Source organism: Staurois parvus, unplaced genomic scaffold (genome assembly GCF_062004578.1).
Source record: "Staurois parvus isolate SC_StPar_1 unplaced genomic scaffold, SC_StPar_1.0 ptg000656l, whole genome shotgun sequence".
Lineage (NCBI taxonomy): Eukaryota > Metazoa > Chordata > Amphibia > Anura > Ranidae > Staurois > Staurois parvus.
The window spans coordinates 186,047-200,000 of record NW_028318452.1 but is presented as its reverse complement, the minus strand read 5'-3'; the positions used below and the strand labels follow the sequence as shown (position 1 = coordinate 200,000).

At 40.3% G+C, this 13,954-nt stretch overlaps 1 protein-coding gene across 1 annotated transcript in view; it reads right to left on the bottom strand.

Moving 5' to 3' along the window:
• The window catches only part of LOC149448799 (AP-3 complex subunit beta-1-like), a 229,597-nt gene that overhangs the window by 35,923 nt on the left and 179,720 nt on the right, over window positions 1-13,954 (bottom strand). Inside the window, exon 13 of the mRNA XM_089694209.1 lies at window positions 8,829-8,926. Within this exon, the coding sequence (XP_089550335.1) occupies window positions 8,829-8,926 (98 nt within the window). The remainder of the gene's footprint in view (window positions 1-8,828; window positions 8,927-13,954) is intronic.

Sequence of the window (13,954 nt, the reverse complement as noted above, 5' to 3'; positions counted from 1 at the left end):
ATATGAAGTCTTTCAGGGCATATGGGGCCAAAATGTTATGTTCCTAACCTCTAGGTTTACTGCGAGCCTTTAACACCAGAAATAGATGTACGATACCAATCTTTAGTGTCAATATACAGACCATTTATAAAGAAGATCCATATTCCACACACACAGTGTGTTGGTTTTTCAATTTTTACTTATGACATTTGCATTTATTAAATACCTGGAACCTGCAATGTTCTGTGGTTGTGTTCTTCGCACATCACTGTAGAGAACACACAGGTCACGACAGGTTCCCTTCTCATTCTGGAACACATTTTTTCCCCTATTTACTAAAATGAAGAGGGCTTTGTTTGGTTCACAGTCCTACGCAAGCAAAGTGTTTTATACGGTGCTTTATTCTGTGTGAGGTGGTTTTATTGTGGAAGCAATTGTATGGCCACAATAAAGCTATATAGCTGCATCAGAACTGGACCCTTGATGTCACCATCTGCTACGAAGGGTAAAATTTTTTATTTGTAATGTCAAGAAAAAGTTAAAAGAGAAGCAAGGTTATGCAGCCCTTCAGTGTATGGTCCAAGGCACCTTCTTAGCAACGTTACCTTTATAGTGGACCAATCATTCAAATATCAGAAGGGCACTTATCAGCATTATCAAATCACAATATTTGAGGTAAAAGAGGTCTCATTTTTTTCCACAAGTACAAAAGTAAAGCCACCCAGTCTCAGTCTACATCATGTGATCTCCGACTACCCATTAGCACTGCAGAAGGCCTGTTGTTTCCAACCAGCTGTGGGAACAATGCTGTTCCCATGTACTAGACATGCATAAGAACAAGCATATGGTTTTCACATTTACATATAAAAACAATTAAAGTGACCCTGTCACTATAAGTTTTTTTTTTTTTTTTTAAATGAAAAGTGTCAGCTCCTGGGTCCCCACAGCTTTTTCTTCCTGCTGATCTCCATACATTATTGGATACAGTATTAAAATGAAGGACAGCAGGAGGAATCCGTGATAGTTGAACAGGAATTTGGTTTCCCTATATACTTAAAATACAGATCTCTCCAGATGACAGAAGTTTTCAAAGGCACAGGCAGCGGGGGGGGGGGGGGGGAGTCACTACAGCTACAGGGTAACGTAGAAAAAAAAAAAATAGAATGCCTCTTTAAGATGTAGGTCCATTGCCACAAAACCAGTGAAAGTGCGATATACCTACTCAACATTTAGAAAATCACCACTTCAAAGGAGAGACATTCACACTGGATATCTAACATGTAGGGTGTCAAGGTACCCCTGCTCCCTCCATTCTGTTAATGAGGGCATGCAAGTAGATCACACTACACCACCTATGTGCAGGTGCCGGGCAGTCTGACCCCCTGCTGCAACTAGCATGTGAAGTTAAAGCATGCAGACTGTAGATTTCCTCGCATCAATGTCCCTGAGATTCGGCAATGACAATTCGCCCTGACAAAAGGCTAGTCCCTGAATGCACTCCTGATGCAGGTGGAGTCTGTACCCACAGCAGTGTAATGCCAAGGGTTTCCTGAGCACGGGATCATGCTTCTCTAGTAAATACACCTTAGCAGGGCCTAGTGGAAGGAAGACCTTTGCTTTTGTGCTTTTTCTTGCTGCCTGTGGGGAACCAAGGCTGTGGCCAGGCCTCCAACTTCTCTCTGACCACTCAAACCTAGGAACCTCTTCCCTGTGCCACTCTGTCCTTGTCATCCTTCACCACCCTGCTGTGTGCTGCTTGGTGTACTTAAAGCAGAATTCAGGTCACCCTAAACCTCCACCTCTCCCTGGACCCGGCAATCTCTCTCCAGGACACTGTAAGCCTCTCACTCTGCGGATCACCTGCCTGGATCTCCTCTGCCAAGCCAACACAGTCCTACAATGTAAGTTTTGTGTGCTGTGCTCATTGCTATGCTAAATTTCTACCCCACATTCTTTAACCTTGCTGTGCCAAAATCACAATATTAGGACTATCCTTTGCTGTACAACATTGCTACTTTGTGATCCTGCTGTTCTGCCCAGATTGCTGAACTGGGACCCTGCATGTTGCTGCTCCTAATCATGCGATTTGTCTCTCATTGTGACCCAAAGTGTTACCAGTGGACTTACAAATTGTGAATCTGTGTAGCAAACTGGCTGGATCATACGGTTATCTCAGCCTAGTTCAGGGTACCAAAATATCCCAATACAATAACAAAAGCAATTCCAGACCAACATATTTGTTAAATGATGTTGATTTTGACCATGCTTTAAGTGATAGGTTATCTATATCTAAGCACACTTTTTACATTTTTGGCTCCACATTATTACTATAACAATACACCCTGAATTTGTAAAGGCAGGACGAGGTGTGGCTACCTGAGCTTCAGCAATGGCACAACTAAATTACTATTTTGGTTTCTCCTCCAAGAAGGGGCACTAAAAAACACACACACAGCAGTTGGGACCCAGCACAACAGAAAATGCACTTTTAGGATTTACAATGTAACAAATAGAAGAAATGTTATCAAACAGTATAGTTTTTGAAAGCAACCAATCCAATTTCAGCTTATTGAAATCAGACAAAACAACACTATAACTGGTTGCCATTGGCCCTTTGCTTAATGAAATATGCCTTATGTTGAAAGGAACACTGCATAATAAAGCACAAAGACATATAGACGAGTACACAGACACATAAAGGACAATATATATGAAAAAATTCTACACAATACCACCCAATATTTGAAGTTATGTATTTGACATTAAACTGCAAGAAGATGGGTTAGGAGATGGCTATGACATTTTAGTGTAATAGCTCAATGTTGAGCTGCACCCATTTTTTGGGTGTTATGTACACTAATTTGACATGACTAAGGTTGTGGGAGGACTTGGGTGTCACTCTTGCTGCTTGCTTGTATTATTAGCATCATTCACAGAAAGCATCCTGACATCTGTCAATTGGTAAAGTGACAAGAGAACAATTTCTTGCATTACAGTACTCTGCCTGTCATAACCTGCTTATCCTACTACAGTAACATGCAAGCAAGTAGTGGAAGAGCTCAACTAGGACTAGATGAGGATTTAAAACATTCATTTTCTTTGTTAATCATTCGTTTTCTTTTTCAGTTTTTTCCCTTTTTGTTAATCTTCCATCACAGGACAGAGATTGTAAATTCTCAGTTTTTCTTAACAACGTACATGTTATACTTACCAGCTCTGTGCAATGGAATTGCACAGAGGAGCCACCCCCTGCCCTTCTAGGTCCCACGGATGCAGTAGACTCCTCCTCTTCTCAGTGCCCCCCCATAGAAAGCTGCTTCCTATGGGGGTACAAACGCAGGTCTGCTTCCAAGCTGGGTTGTGTGCCTCTATTGAGACACACATTGCAGCTCCTTTCCGATCCCTCCTCACTGGAACTGACTGACAGCAACGGGAGCCAATGGCTCCCATTGCTGCCTGTCAGTCCCTGTGTGAAGAGGGAGAGGAGAGAAGAGTGCAGCTGGGCACAGCACTGGATCAATCAAAGAGCCAGGTAAGTGTTTAGAGGGGGAAAGGGATACAGCAAGTCCGGAAACTTTTTTTTTTTTTTTTTAATGGGCATGGATTAGGTTAAAAAACGTTTTAGCTTTAGAACTACTTTAAGCTCATCAAACATGTTACAATCTGACTGTACAATTTCCTTTAGATCTACTAACAAATATGTTGTGTCAGGGCCTTCCTGATTGGATACAGACTGACTGGAAATTTAGGGTAAGCCTACATATTACATAGATTTGGTGAAGCTAAAATTGATTGTGCAAAGATTCTGCTGAGAGAGACTTTTCTGTTTTAATGTAAGGATTTCTACTTGAACTACCTTTTTCTATGGAACCTCAATGCTCTACAGCAGTGTAAGTTTCCTAGATCAGTCCCTGCTGATTGTTATATCCCAGGCAGGTAGCACCTTGGTCCCTGTGGAAGAACATGGAAGGTCTGTAAAGCTACATTGACACTGAATCGTGTTTATGGTACTCACTTTGGCAGGCAGTTGCATCTGTTATTTAGCTGATGGGGTGCTTTACAGGTCCAAGGTCCATAAAGACCTGAGGGGTTTGTCTATCCAGGAGAAGGGGAGGGCCCCCTAGTGCTGTCTCCCTAACTTTGGGTGACTTGGAGGGACTGAAGGAGCAAGCATTAGGGCTTGACTTGGTTGGGCCACTTAAGGACGTCGTGGGCATCCAATGGTACAGGGAGCATACATAATGCCCTGTTAATTCCACTGATTCATTCTTCTAACTGGCCGATTGGCCACAAGCAGCATACGCAGGTGCCATTCTGAAATCAGCTCTTTTCTATAGAGGATGCCAGTTGAGCAGGACATTAATTACTGAGATCTTAAAGCACACAATGCGACTAGAAACCCCTGAAGCCTTCAGGTGGTGGGACACTGGGAGGCTAACACATCCAGAAAACTGGCTCCGGCTCTCAAGCAACATCCAGTTTCTTACCATCACGTCCAAGGAAACAAAGGACTCTGTTCCCACAGGAGCCACCTTGTGACTATTCCCTACCACTTTTTCCTGGGTCAGAAGAGGATGACGTGGAAGAGGGAGAGTGCGAGGAAATGGACTCCTCCAAGGCAAATTCTCTGAAGAGGATGCCCAAGCCTCTCACAGTCCACATTCTCAAAGAGGTGGTCTGTAAGAACTTAAAACGGTCATGCTGGATTCTTCTGGGTCTACTGTGCCAGGGCTGGGGTCTTGTAAAGTGCCCAATTTCCATTAAGGTTTTGCTAAACCCAGGACCCTGCATTCACTATATCTGGTCTCCCAAAATACACAAAACATGGAAATGCAATTATTTTAGTAAACATAAACTGCTAAATACCTTTTCTCAGAGCACTGTTGTGGCTTCTATCAGTGTTCAGCCAAGAACTAGGTACAGCTTGTAGGAGGAGTTCTCTTTCTGCTCTAGGAGGATGCAAAACCCCTGACCTCTGTCTGGGCAGTACTGATTGGCCCTCTGCTGATCACATGCACTCTCCCAAAGAGGGTTCAGTCTGTCTTATCAGGAGATAAGAGGTGGTTGCTTAAACAATGGGAGGAAGAGAGCAATCAGGATCAAACAGCCTTTTTACACAATGCAGAGGATTAACCCCTTAGGTTCCACAGTGAGTATAACAAGCATACTTTACTGCATATACATACTGATTTTACTGTTGTGGGTTTAGTAACACTAAGTCTTTTCTGTTGCATCTTCATACTGAAAAGGATCTTTAGGACTGGGCCCCTCCAGACAAGGTACTGTATGAGTGCCCCCTAAATTGTCTGTGCAACAATACCAGATGAAAGGCAGTTTCTCTAGAGGGTGGCTCCTGCTTTGTAGGCTGCAGTGTCTTACTAAAATAAGACCTGTAATCTACCGATGGAAGATGTGGTGGTGTTAGGAGGCCCTGTGGACAAAAAAATTCATATCCATTTTGTAAGGCTTCTTTTTTCTTGGCTCGTGTAGCCATGCAACCCACCACTGTATCTCTGGAGGTTTCTCATGTTTTGCTGGTATGGACAAAGCATATGGTGAAAGAGCCTGAAGCCTTTTGGTCAGGTTCATAGGCAAGACACTTGGAGCTCTTCCCCAAAGTGTTGCACTTCTGCATGAAACTCTCTTGCCTGGAGCTTATGTCAGTGCACAAGGCAAATTCTGTGGCTTAAATGCTGGTCAGCTGACTTTCCCTGCAAGAATCAGTTGTAACTTATACTTTTCAAGGGGGAAGGCCGTTTTGGCAATGCTCTGGATACATTAAATAAAAAAAAAAAACATGGGAGGAAAGAGCACCAACTTATTTTTAAAGAAACAGCAGAAGCCTTGGGAGAAGCTGGCTTCGTCTGGAAGAAGGGTTCTTTTTGATTTTTTTCAGGATTCAGGGGCAAGAGAGAAAACTTAATTTCAGAAAATGCCCCAGAGCCCACAAACAATCCTTCCCAATGGAGGGGCACCCCCAATTCTGCAAGTGGGGGATGTCTGGGAGCCATGTATGGGTCCAAAACATTGTGTCCAGAGGCTACAAGCTGGAGTTTTATACTTCCCTCCTCCATGCTTCAAACATGACTAATGCACTGACCAAGGAGCAGCCTTGTTTGCTGCACTGGACCAGTTGAGCTCCAGGGAGTCATTGCCCCAGGTCAAGAACAGAGTGGAGCTTGGGCATCCTCCCAATTTTATCCCCATCTAAAGTGCATTTTTTTTTTTATTTCCAGTCAGTGTGGGCCAGGCAATTTCTCGCCCCGCACCACACAAACAGGCAGGATGCCGGTGATGTCAGTGTCCTTATATGAACACATTTATCCAATAACATTGACCAGATAAAAGCACTGACATCACAAGCATTCCGTACCTTTGTTTACGTGTACTGACTGGCAAGGATGATCTGGTCCACAGCTAATAGGAGTTTAAAAAAAATGTGTGATTTAGATGTTTAGTTAGAGATGAGTTTGGAGGATGCCCAAGCCGGACTATTCCAAAACCAGAAAGGTTTCGCAATTTGTAGAATAATTTCTTTCCCAAGCAAAATCGTGAGGTGCAGCCCAGTCAGGACCTGAAACACTTAAATTCTGACATGTTCAAAGTTCCTTTAGCAAACCATAAGATCAGTGTTTGCTTCCCTCCATCTGGGAGATTTTCTGGTCTCGGTGGACATCAAGGATGCCTATCACCACATCCCTATATTTCTGCTTCTTCAGCACTACCTGCGCTTTGCAGCGAGGGAACAACATTTTCAGTTTGTGGCTCTGCTCTATGGTTTTGCCACAGCATCGTGAGTGTTCACAAAGGTGCCGACCCCAGCTCTTCTCTGAGCCGGAGATCCTTATTCTGGGGATTTGGTTAACAAGATATATATGGAGGAATAAAAAAACCAAGAGTATCATATGAAACACTAAGTAGGACTAAAGAGAAAGGGGGGATGGGACTACCTGATGTCAAGAGATATTACAAAGCAGTAATGTTAGCAAGAATTTATGACTGGACTTTTAATCACAAGGGGAAAAGTTGGGTAAAAATGGAAAATGATCTGAGTGGAATTAATTTGAGTAGGATGATATGGGTTCCAGCACATTATAGAAGAATTAAAGAGGGCACAAGCACTTACACCTTAATTGTCTTAAGGATATGGGATAATTTACATAAACACATGAAATGGGAATTCAACTCTATATTAATGCCTCTTGCAAACACGGAGTTTTTCCCCCCAGGAAAAGATGAGATATCAGGGAGATGGTTTAAAAAGGAAGATATCCAATTGAGAGACATATTGGTAGAGGGGGAATTGAGAACATTTAAAGAATTAAAAGAGATGGGAGGAGATATGTTTACTAAAATAGATGAGTGGAAATATCATCAATTAAAATGTTTTATAAGAAACTCTCCCAAAACCCTTGAGATTAAAAAAGGAGTGGAATATGTTTGAAAGGCTATTAGAAACACGTAGAGATGGGAAACACGGTGTTACAAAAATGTATAGAATACTTACAGAACTAGACACAGACACAAAGTTAATTTTCATAACAAATTGGGAAAGAGATATGGGGGTGGGGATAGATGAAGATCAACAGAATAAGATATTTAGATTAGTTCACGAGAGTGTTAGTATGAGAGACGTTGAGATTAACTATAAATGTTTGACACGATGGCATATTACACCGAGCACTGAGCACAGGATGAGGGGGGAGAATTCAAAAATGTGTTGGAGAGGATGTGGGGAAGAGGGCACGGTGTTTCACATATGGTGGCAATGTCCAAAAATTCAGGTTTTCTGGAAGACAATAGTCAAATTAATAGAAATAATAACTGGAAATGACATAGGATTAGACCCAACCATGTGTCTCCTACATAGTGTTGAGACAACAGTAAATAAATATAAAGAATCAGGTGTATGGTACTACTTAAGTGCAGCAAAAGGGTTGATCCCCAAGTTTTGGCGGAAGACAGAAGTACCAACGGAGGAGGATTGGATCAATAGGGTAAACCAGATTAGCAGAATGGAAAAATCTTATCATATGCAGGAAGACAGGATGAAAATATACTATTCACGATGGGAAAAATGGGAAAAATCGGGATTGAAAGAGAAATATAGAAAACTCTAAACTAGGAAGCTATTCGAAGTTGCTGGGCCTAGAGAGACTGGAGATCTTGCAGAGGGGAGGGAGGGGGGGGAAGGGGGGAAATGGTGGGTTGGGAGGGAAGGGAAATAAAAGAGGTAAATAGAAGGGACAGAGTAGAAATGTATTGATATTTATATGTATTGTGTCTCTTCTTATGGAAATTTTGTAATAATGTGAAAAATTAATAAATATTTAAATTAAAAAAAAAAGTCAAAATCCTGTTATTTTCTCCTGGTGATCATGCAAATAACATGTGTCCTGTCCTTGGATAGTAATGCACATTCCTCCACTGTAACTATAGCAGCCATGACAAGCTGGACTCAAACATGTCTACATATGAGATTATTCTTGCTGTCGTTTTAGTTCACATGAACATACGTCAATGTATTTCTGGCATTATCAACAAGTATTATCTGTAACTGTTGAAAATGTTCTTCTAAAAAATAAAAACGAGTGCAGCAATCACATTTAAGGATCAGTAAGCTGCAATATGTTAAATTTTTTGTTTAGATACACTGTAAGCTTCACTTCTCATAAATAGGCTAAATTTTCAGTACTGTATTCACATGTGTGCTTACCTTCTCTGCCCTTCTCCTTTCCAATTGTATTTATTACTAATGACAGATGTGCTTTACTGCTTTCTGATCTAAGATCAATCATATGACACCATGTCACAACAAAAATTGAATTACTGAGCTGAAAAGTTCTCACCTTGCTCCTTCTTAAAGTCTGCTTCTGACATAGTAACTGGTAAGACAAGTTCCCCTGCAGGCGGCTGAATTCCAACAGCAAACTGGTCCTCTTTAGTGCTAGGATAAATTAAAAAAACAAAACAAAAAAAAGCTTATTACAAATAATTGAGGCTTTAAGAATTGTTAACAACAATAAACTATTAGAGACATATTTGATAAAAGAGTAGTAATTATCTGCTATTCAGCCCAAGCTATGGAACATCTACTTGAAATACAAATCAACAGCCTCACTGGAACTCTTATAGGGGAACACATGAAAAGCAATTGCTGGCCATTGCTATGGCTACAATAATTTTTGGGGAAAAAGGGATTCAGTTTTTCAAGGTCTGCACTCCATTAATCAGGTGACAATATTAAACACGCACACAATTCCATTTAACCAGTTTAAAATGGCCAATAAGGAGACATTTCCAACAGAAGAACAGCAGGTAAGGATCGACTACAAAGATTACTATTATGCCAGGTACTGCAGAAACGTTCGAATTTCAGTCTGTGTGTACAACTCCCTGTTTGACAGACGTTTGTCTCACAACTTGCTTCTGTTGAATAGGCATGCTGGAAAACCAGGAGCGCTGACCTGTGTGTTCTGGCAGGAGGGGGGTGATATGGAGGCAGTTCCCCTGTCAGAACACAACAGCATAACGGGGGAGATCACTGTACTAACATTGCTTGTGTTAGTATAGCGATTTGTCACGTTTTGTTTTTTTTTCCACTGGATTGAACGAAAAAAAAAGAAAAAAGAAAAAAAAAAAAAAACTTATAGTGTACCAGGCATTTCATCTGTAGGGGATTTTTTCCTAAAATTACTGGTTCTTTACAGCACAAAATCATTACAAGTGTTCATTTTTGGTCTTATACGAATCACTAGCATCAATACTTATTTTATCGGTCAGAAGAAAATACCAGATCTACAGCGAATGAGTGAAATGTATCTTCCATTTACCAATTATAACAACCTTTGCAGATCTATAAATTTATCTGACAGATACAGTGTTTGTATATTACAAGTTAAGCTGCCCACAGACAGATTGAAATTCGGACAGTTCAGAAGGAACCATCCGATATTCAATCCATCTATGGGCAAGCTGGTTGTAATGAAGTCGATTGATTCAACATCAGTCCAACCAGTACTGAGGGAATCGAGCGATTTTATTTCCTTCAATCCATGGTTGAAGGAAAGAAAACTGCATAATGTATGGCCACCCTTTGGTAACCTTGTTTCAATTCAAAGAAAATTCAGTGTGATTTCATGTCACTTCTGCAGAAAATATTAGAGAATGTCCAACAGGAAGTCCCTAAATACATTTGATAGTGTCCCATATAGGACATGATTGCACAACAGGTCATGAAAAAATAAACGCAATGCAAAAGCGTGTCCCATGTAAGGCCATATTATGACCTCAATCACTTTCCAGCTGCAACTTTTTAAAGTGTTGCTGCTACTAGTTACATTCATCTGGACTAATTCTATAATAATTCAGACATTTTGTAGTTTACCAAGTCACTTCTTCAGTTTTCTGACTGTGGTTTTAAAAATGAGAGCTAGCAACTGTTCGGTTGCTGTGGGCTGCACACCCTCTATCTTTTTCTTCCTGTAATTTTTTTTTTATACAGGAGGGTCGCTATGATCCATGATCCACATATTCATTTAGTCCTTTGCAAACACTTATTAATACTAAGCTTCATTCTACTGGTTTTATACAGAAAATAAAATTAGTATAAAAAAAGAAGCTTTCACATATCAGCAATGCAGAAACACCTTATAAATCAAGCATCAGCATAACAAAATGACACAAAATAGATCAATAAAAAGCCAATAAACAATACCACACAGAAGCAAGCAGCTAGCATCCCAGATCGCTGTTAAGTATTGATTTTGGATATTCATTTAGGTCCATTTTAATAAACAATACAATTACGTGTAATAGGAAAATCAATTGATTAATGTCCATGATATTTAAAAAGAATATTTACCATTGGTTATAGATGGGCCGAACTTTTTAAGACAAAGATTTTGACGTAAGATTAACACAGAATGAATGATTCTGGCTTGCTTGTGTTTATGTCAGTTTAAATACTGCTCATTAGACTTATATTCAAAAATATATAAGGCAGAAAGAAGAACAAGTAACAAAAAAAAAGTACTATTATTTATGTGGACTGAAAAAAGAAATGTAAAACTTAGAAGATCACCGGGCCAGCATGATGCTACTGGCAAGAGAAAGTGCTCAAGGTGGTAGATGCTTGAAATAAAACATATTTGCCATTGCTTACATTTATTAGAGAGCTTAATTTAAAACCTGCATTTAAAATATTATCAAAGTGATACACACAGAGAAACACAGCTGCACATCCTTCCACCGCATTGCATTTGTAGTGTGGCTCCCACTGTTAATGATGAAAAACCAGGACCTTAAGGCCTCTTTCACACGGGTATTCTGTTTGTCTGTTTTTCATCCATCCATTGATGGATGAAAAAAGGGACATCAATGTACCTCTATAGAAAAATGGATGTAAACGGATGATCATCTGTTTACATCTGCATCTGTCAACATCCGTTCTGTGGAACAGATCAAAGCCCTATTTTTGTTCTGTTAAAAAAAAAACATAACGGGCGATAAACGGATGTTAAATGGAAAAACGATCCTCTTTGGCATTCGTTTTTGCATTGGTAGTCGATGTAAAAACTGATACTTTTTTTCTTTAAAAAAACGTGACTGAACTGATGAAAAAAATGGAATGCCTATGTGAAAGGACCCCAACTAGGTAAAAGAGGCCATGTTCAACTATAAGACCCCTTTCACACAGGCGTTCCCCCTTTGCCCATTTTTCATCCATCCGTTGACGGTTGACAAATGGAAATGCAGCTCTATGGCAAAATTAATATAAACGGATCTGTTTACATCCGCATCTGTCAACATTCGGCTTTTTTAAAACAGATCAAAGCCCTATTTTTGTTCTGTTAAAAAAACGGAACGGACAAACAGTCTGTGCTTGCATTGGTAGTGGATGTAAAAAAAAAAGATGAAAAACGTATGTAAACAATCTGTTTTTTCTTTGAAAAAAGGTGAATGAACTGATGAAACAAATGGAATGCCCTATATGAAGGACCCACAAGGACCTTCCTGATTGGAGACAAATCAGGACGACAGCAATAAGAAACCTACCTATGCCACCTGTAGATTCAGATCAGATCACCGTCTGACACCTGCTGACTCTATGGCTTTTGCTACGCTGGACAGCTATGTGTAATTCTTAAAAAGTCAGGAGACCACAGTAAGTTTGAAGATTTATTCACAATTCTGAATCACATGAAGGCCGTCACATACTGCTGCTGCTATTGAGATTTATAATTGTGAACAGGCATAATCTTTGTACTTGCTGCATGGACCTAACTTTTTAATAATTTTACTAAAGCAGATTTGGACCTCACATGGGTGAAGACTAAAAAATGCAGAAAGAATTTCTCCACAATGCTTTTTGGTAATCTCTTTCAATTAAGCTTCTAAATTAACAAAATATGTTAATATATAAATGTATATATACACATGGATGCTCCTCACCATGAAAACACCAGTGATTTCCACTCCAATCTACTGTATATAAGAAAACCAATATGAAAATAAAAAAAGATTTTCTGTACTGTCTGGAATATATTCATTACAGTTCTGAACAGTATTTCTGCTACCACAAGTAACTGTACCTGTAAAAAGGGACCATAACATTTCTAAGTACTCTTTGCGCTCACTTTAGTCATTTCTATAAGTATGCAAGGAAAGGTCTGCTGTGTACATTGTATAAAATGACACTAAGAATTTTTTGGGAAGGGCTGATACCACAAACCACCATATGATAACTAGTGGGATAAGTGACATTTTTGATCAGCATTAAATATCTGCCAAAGTTACCATGGTTTATGCAAACAGGATCAAGCAAATCAGCAATTCGGACTGAGGAATCTGTTTGTGGTGAACATAAATGTTACCCATCAGGGTTTCATCAACTGTAAGATAATCAACTAAAGCTTCTGTGTCCCAAAATCAGGGAATAAATATGATTAAAGTGGTCGTAAACCTCTGACATGAAAAAGGAACAAAGCATATCCTTCTATAGTGTGTACTTGTCTCAATACAGAGCACTAAGTGTCATTTCTGTATGCTGCCTCATTCCTCTGCAAACTGCAAGTCACTTCTGACAAGTTTTAATGACACCCATAGTTAGAAAGATAAGAAAGGCAAGAAGCTCCAGCACACAGTCTGTGATTGACCGCCTCAACTGTGTTCCTGTGTGCTGTGTAAAGGGAGGGGGGGGGTGTAACTTCCTCCAATCAGCTCTCACTAAGCAGTGCAACTTCAGCTCCTGCCCCCTTCTTTCTGAAAGCTCAGACAAACTGTATAAATTCTGCACTTTGAACGGCTATAGAGAAATGAGGGCTACAGATAAACAGGTACAACTCTGTGAGGCTAGTCACTTCTCTGGGTATATCCAAGGGTTTACAACTACTTTCATTTTACTCCAGTCAGCAAGAAAAAATTTTTTTTTTTAACAAAATATTTAGAATTACTAGTAATGTTCCAGAGCCAGCAAGGCTGGGGGTGGTACTAATGGGATAGGGATGGGGGGATTGGGAGCAGTGGTGAGAGGGAGGTATACAGGCATATTTGTGACATAGTGACTGGAGGTTTGTGAAGGTGTTGTGGGGGAGGGGTAGGGTTACCTGCCTAGTTGTGGTGTTGACAACAGAGGAGGGCTGGAGCTTTGTATACACGTGTGATGGTCAGATCAGGGAAGAGTGGGGATAGGTGTGCAGATCTGGTGGTGGGTGTGGGAGAAACCTGAGCTTTTTGCTTTCTTCTTTTGTTAACTTACCTTTTACTTTTGGTGCAGTTAAACTTATGTCAGAGCACCTGTTGTCCCCAACCTCCCTCCTAAGATATTGCTACGCTATCCCTTTAAGTCCCAGGGATGTCTGAGTACGAGTTACACTTTAAGATAGGTACAATAGTTAGGAAACTTTTGCCCGATTCAACCATCTGTGTTCATACCCTTGTAGGCACCCTGAAACTCTTGCTTGGGAAATGGGCA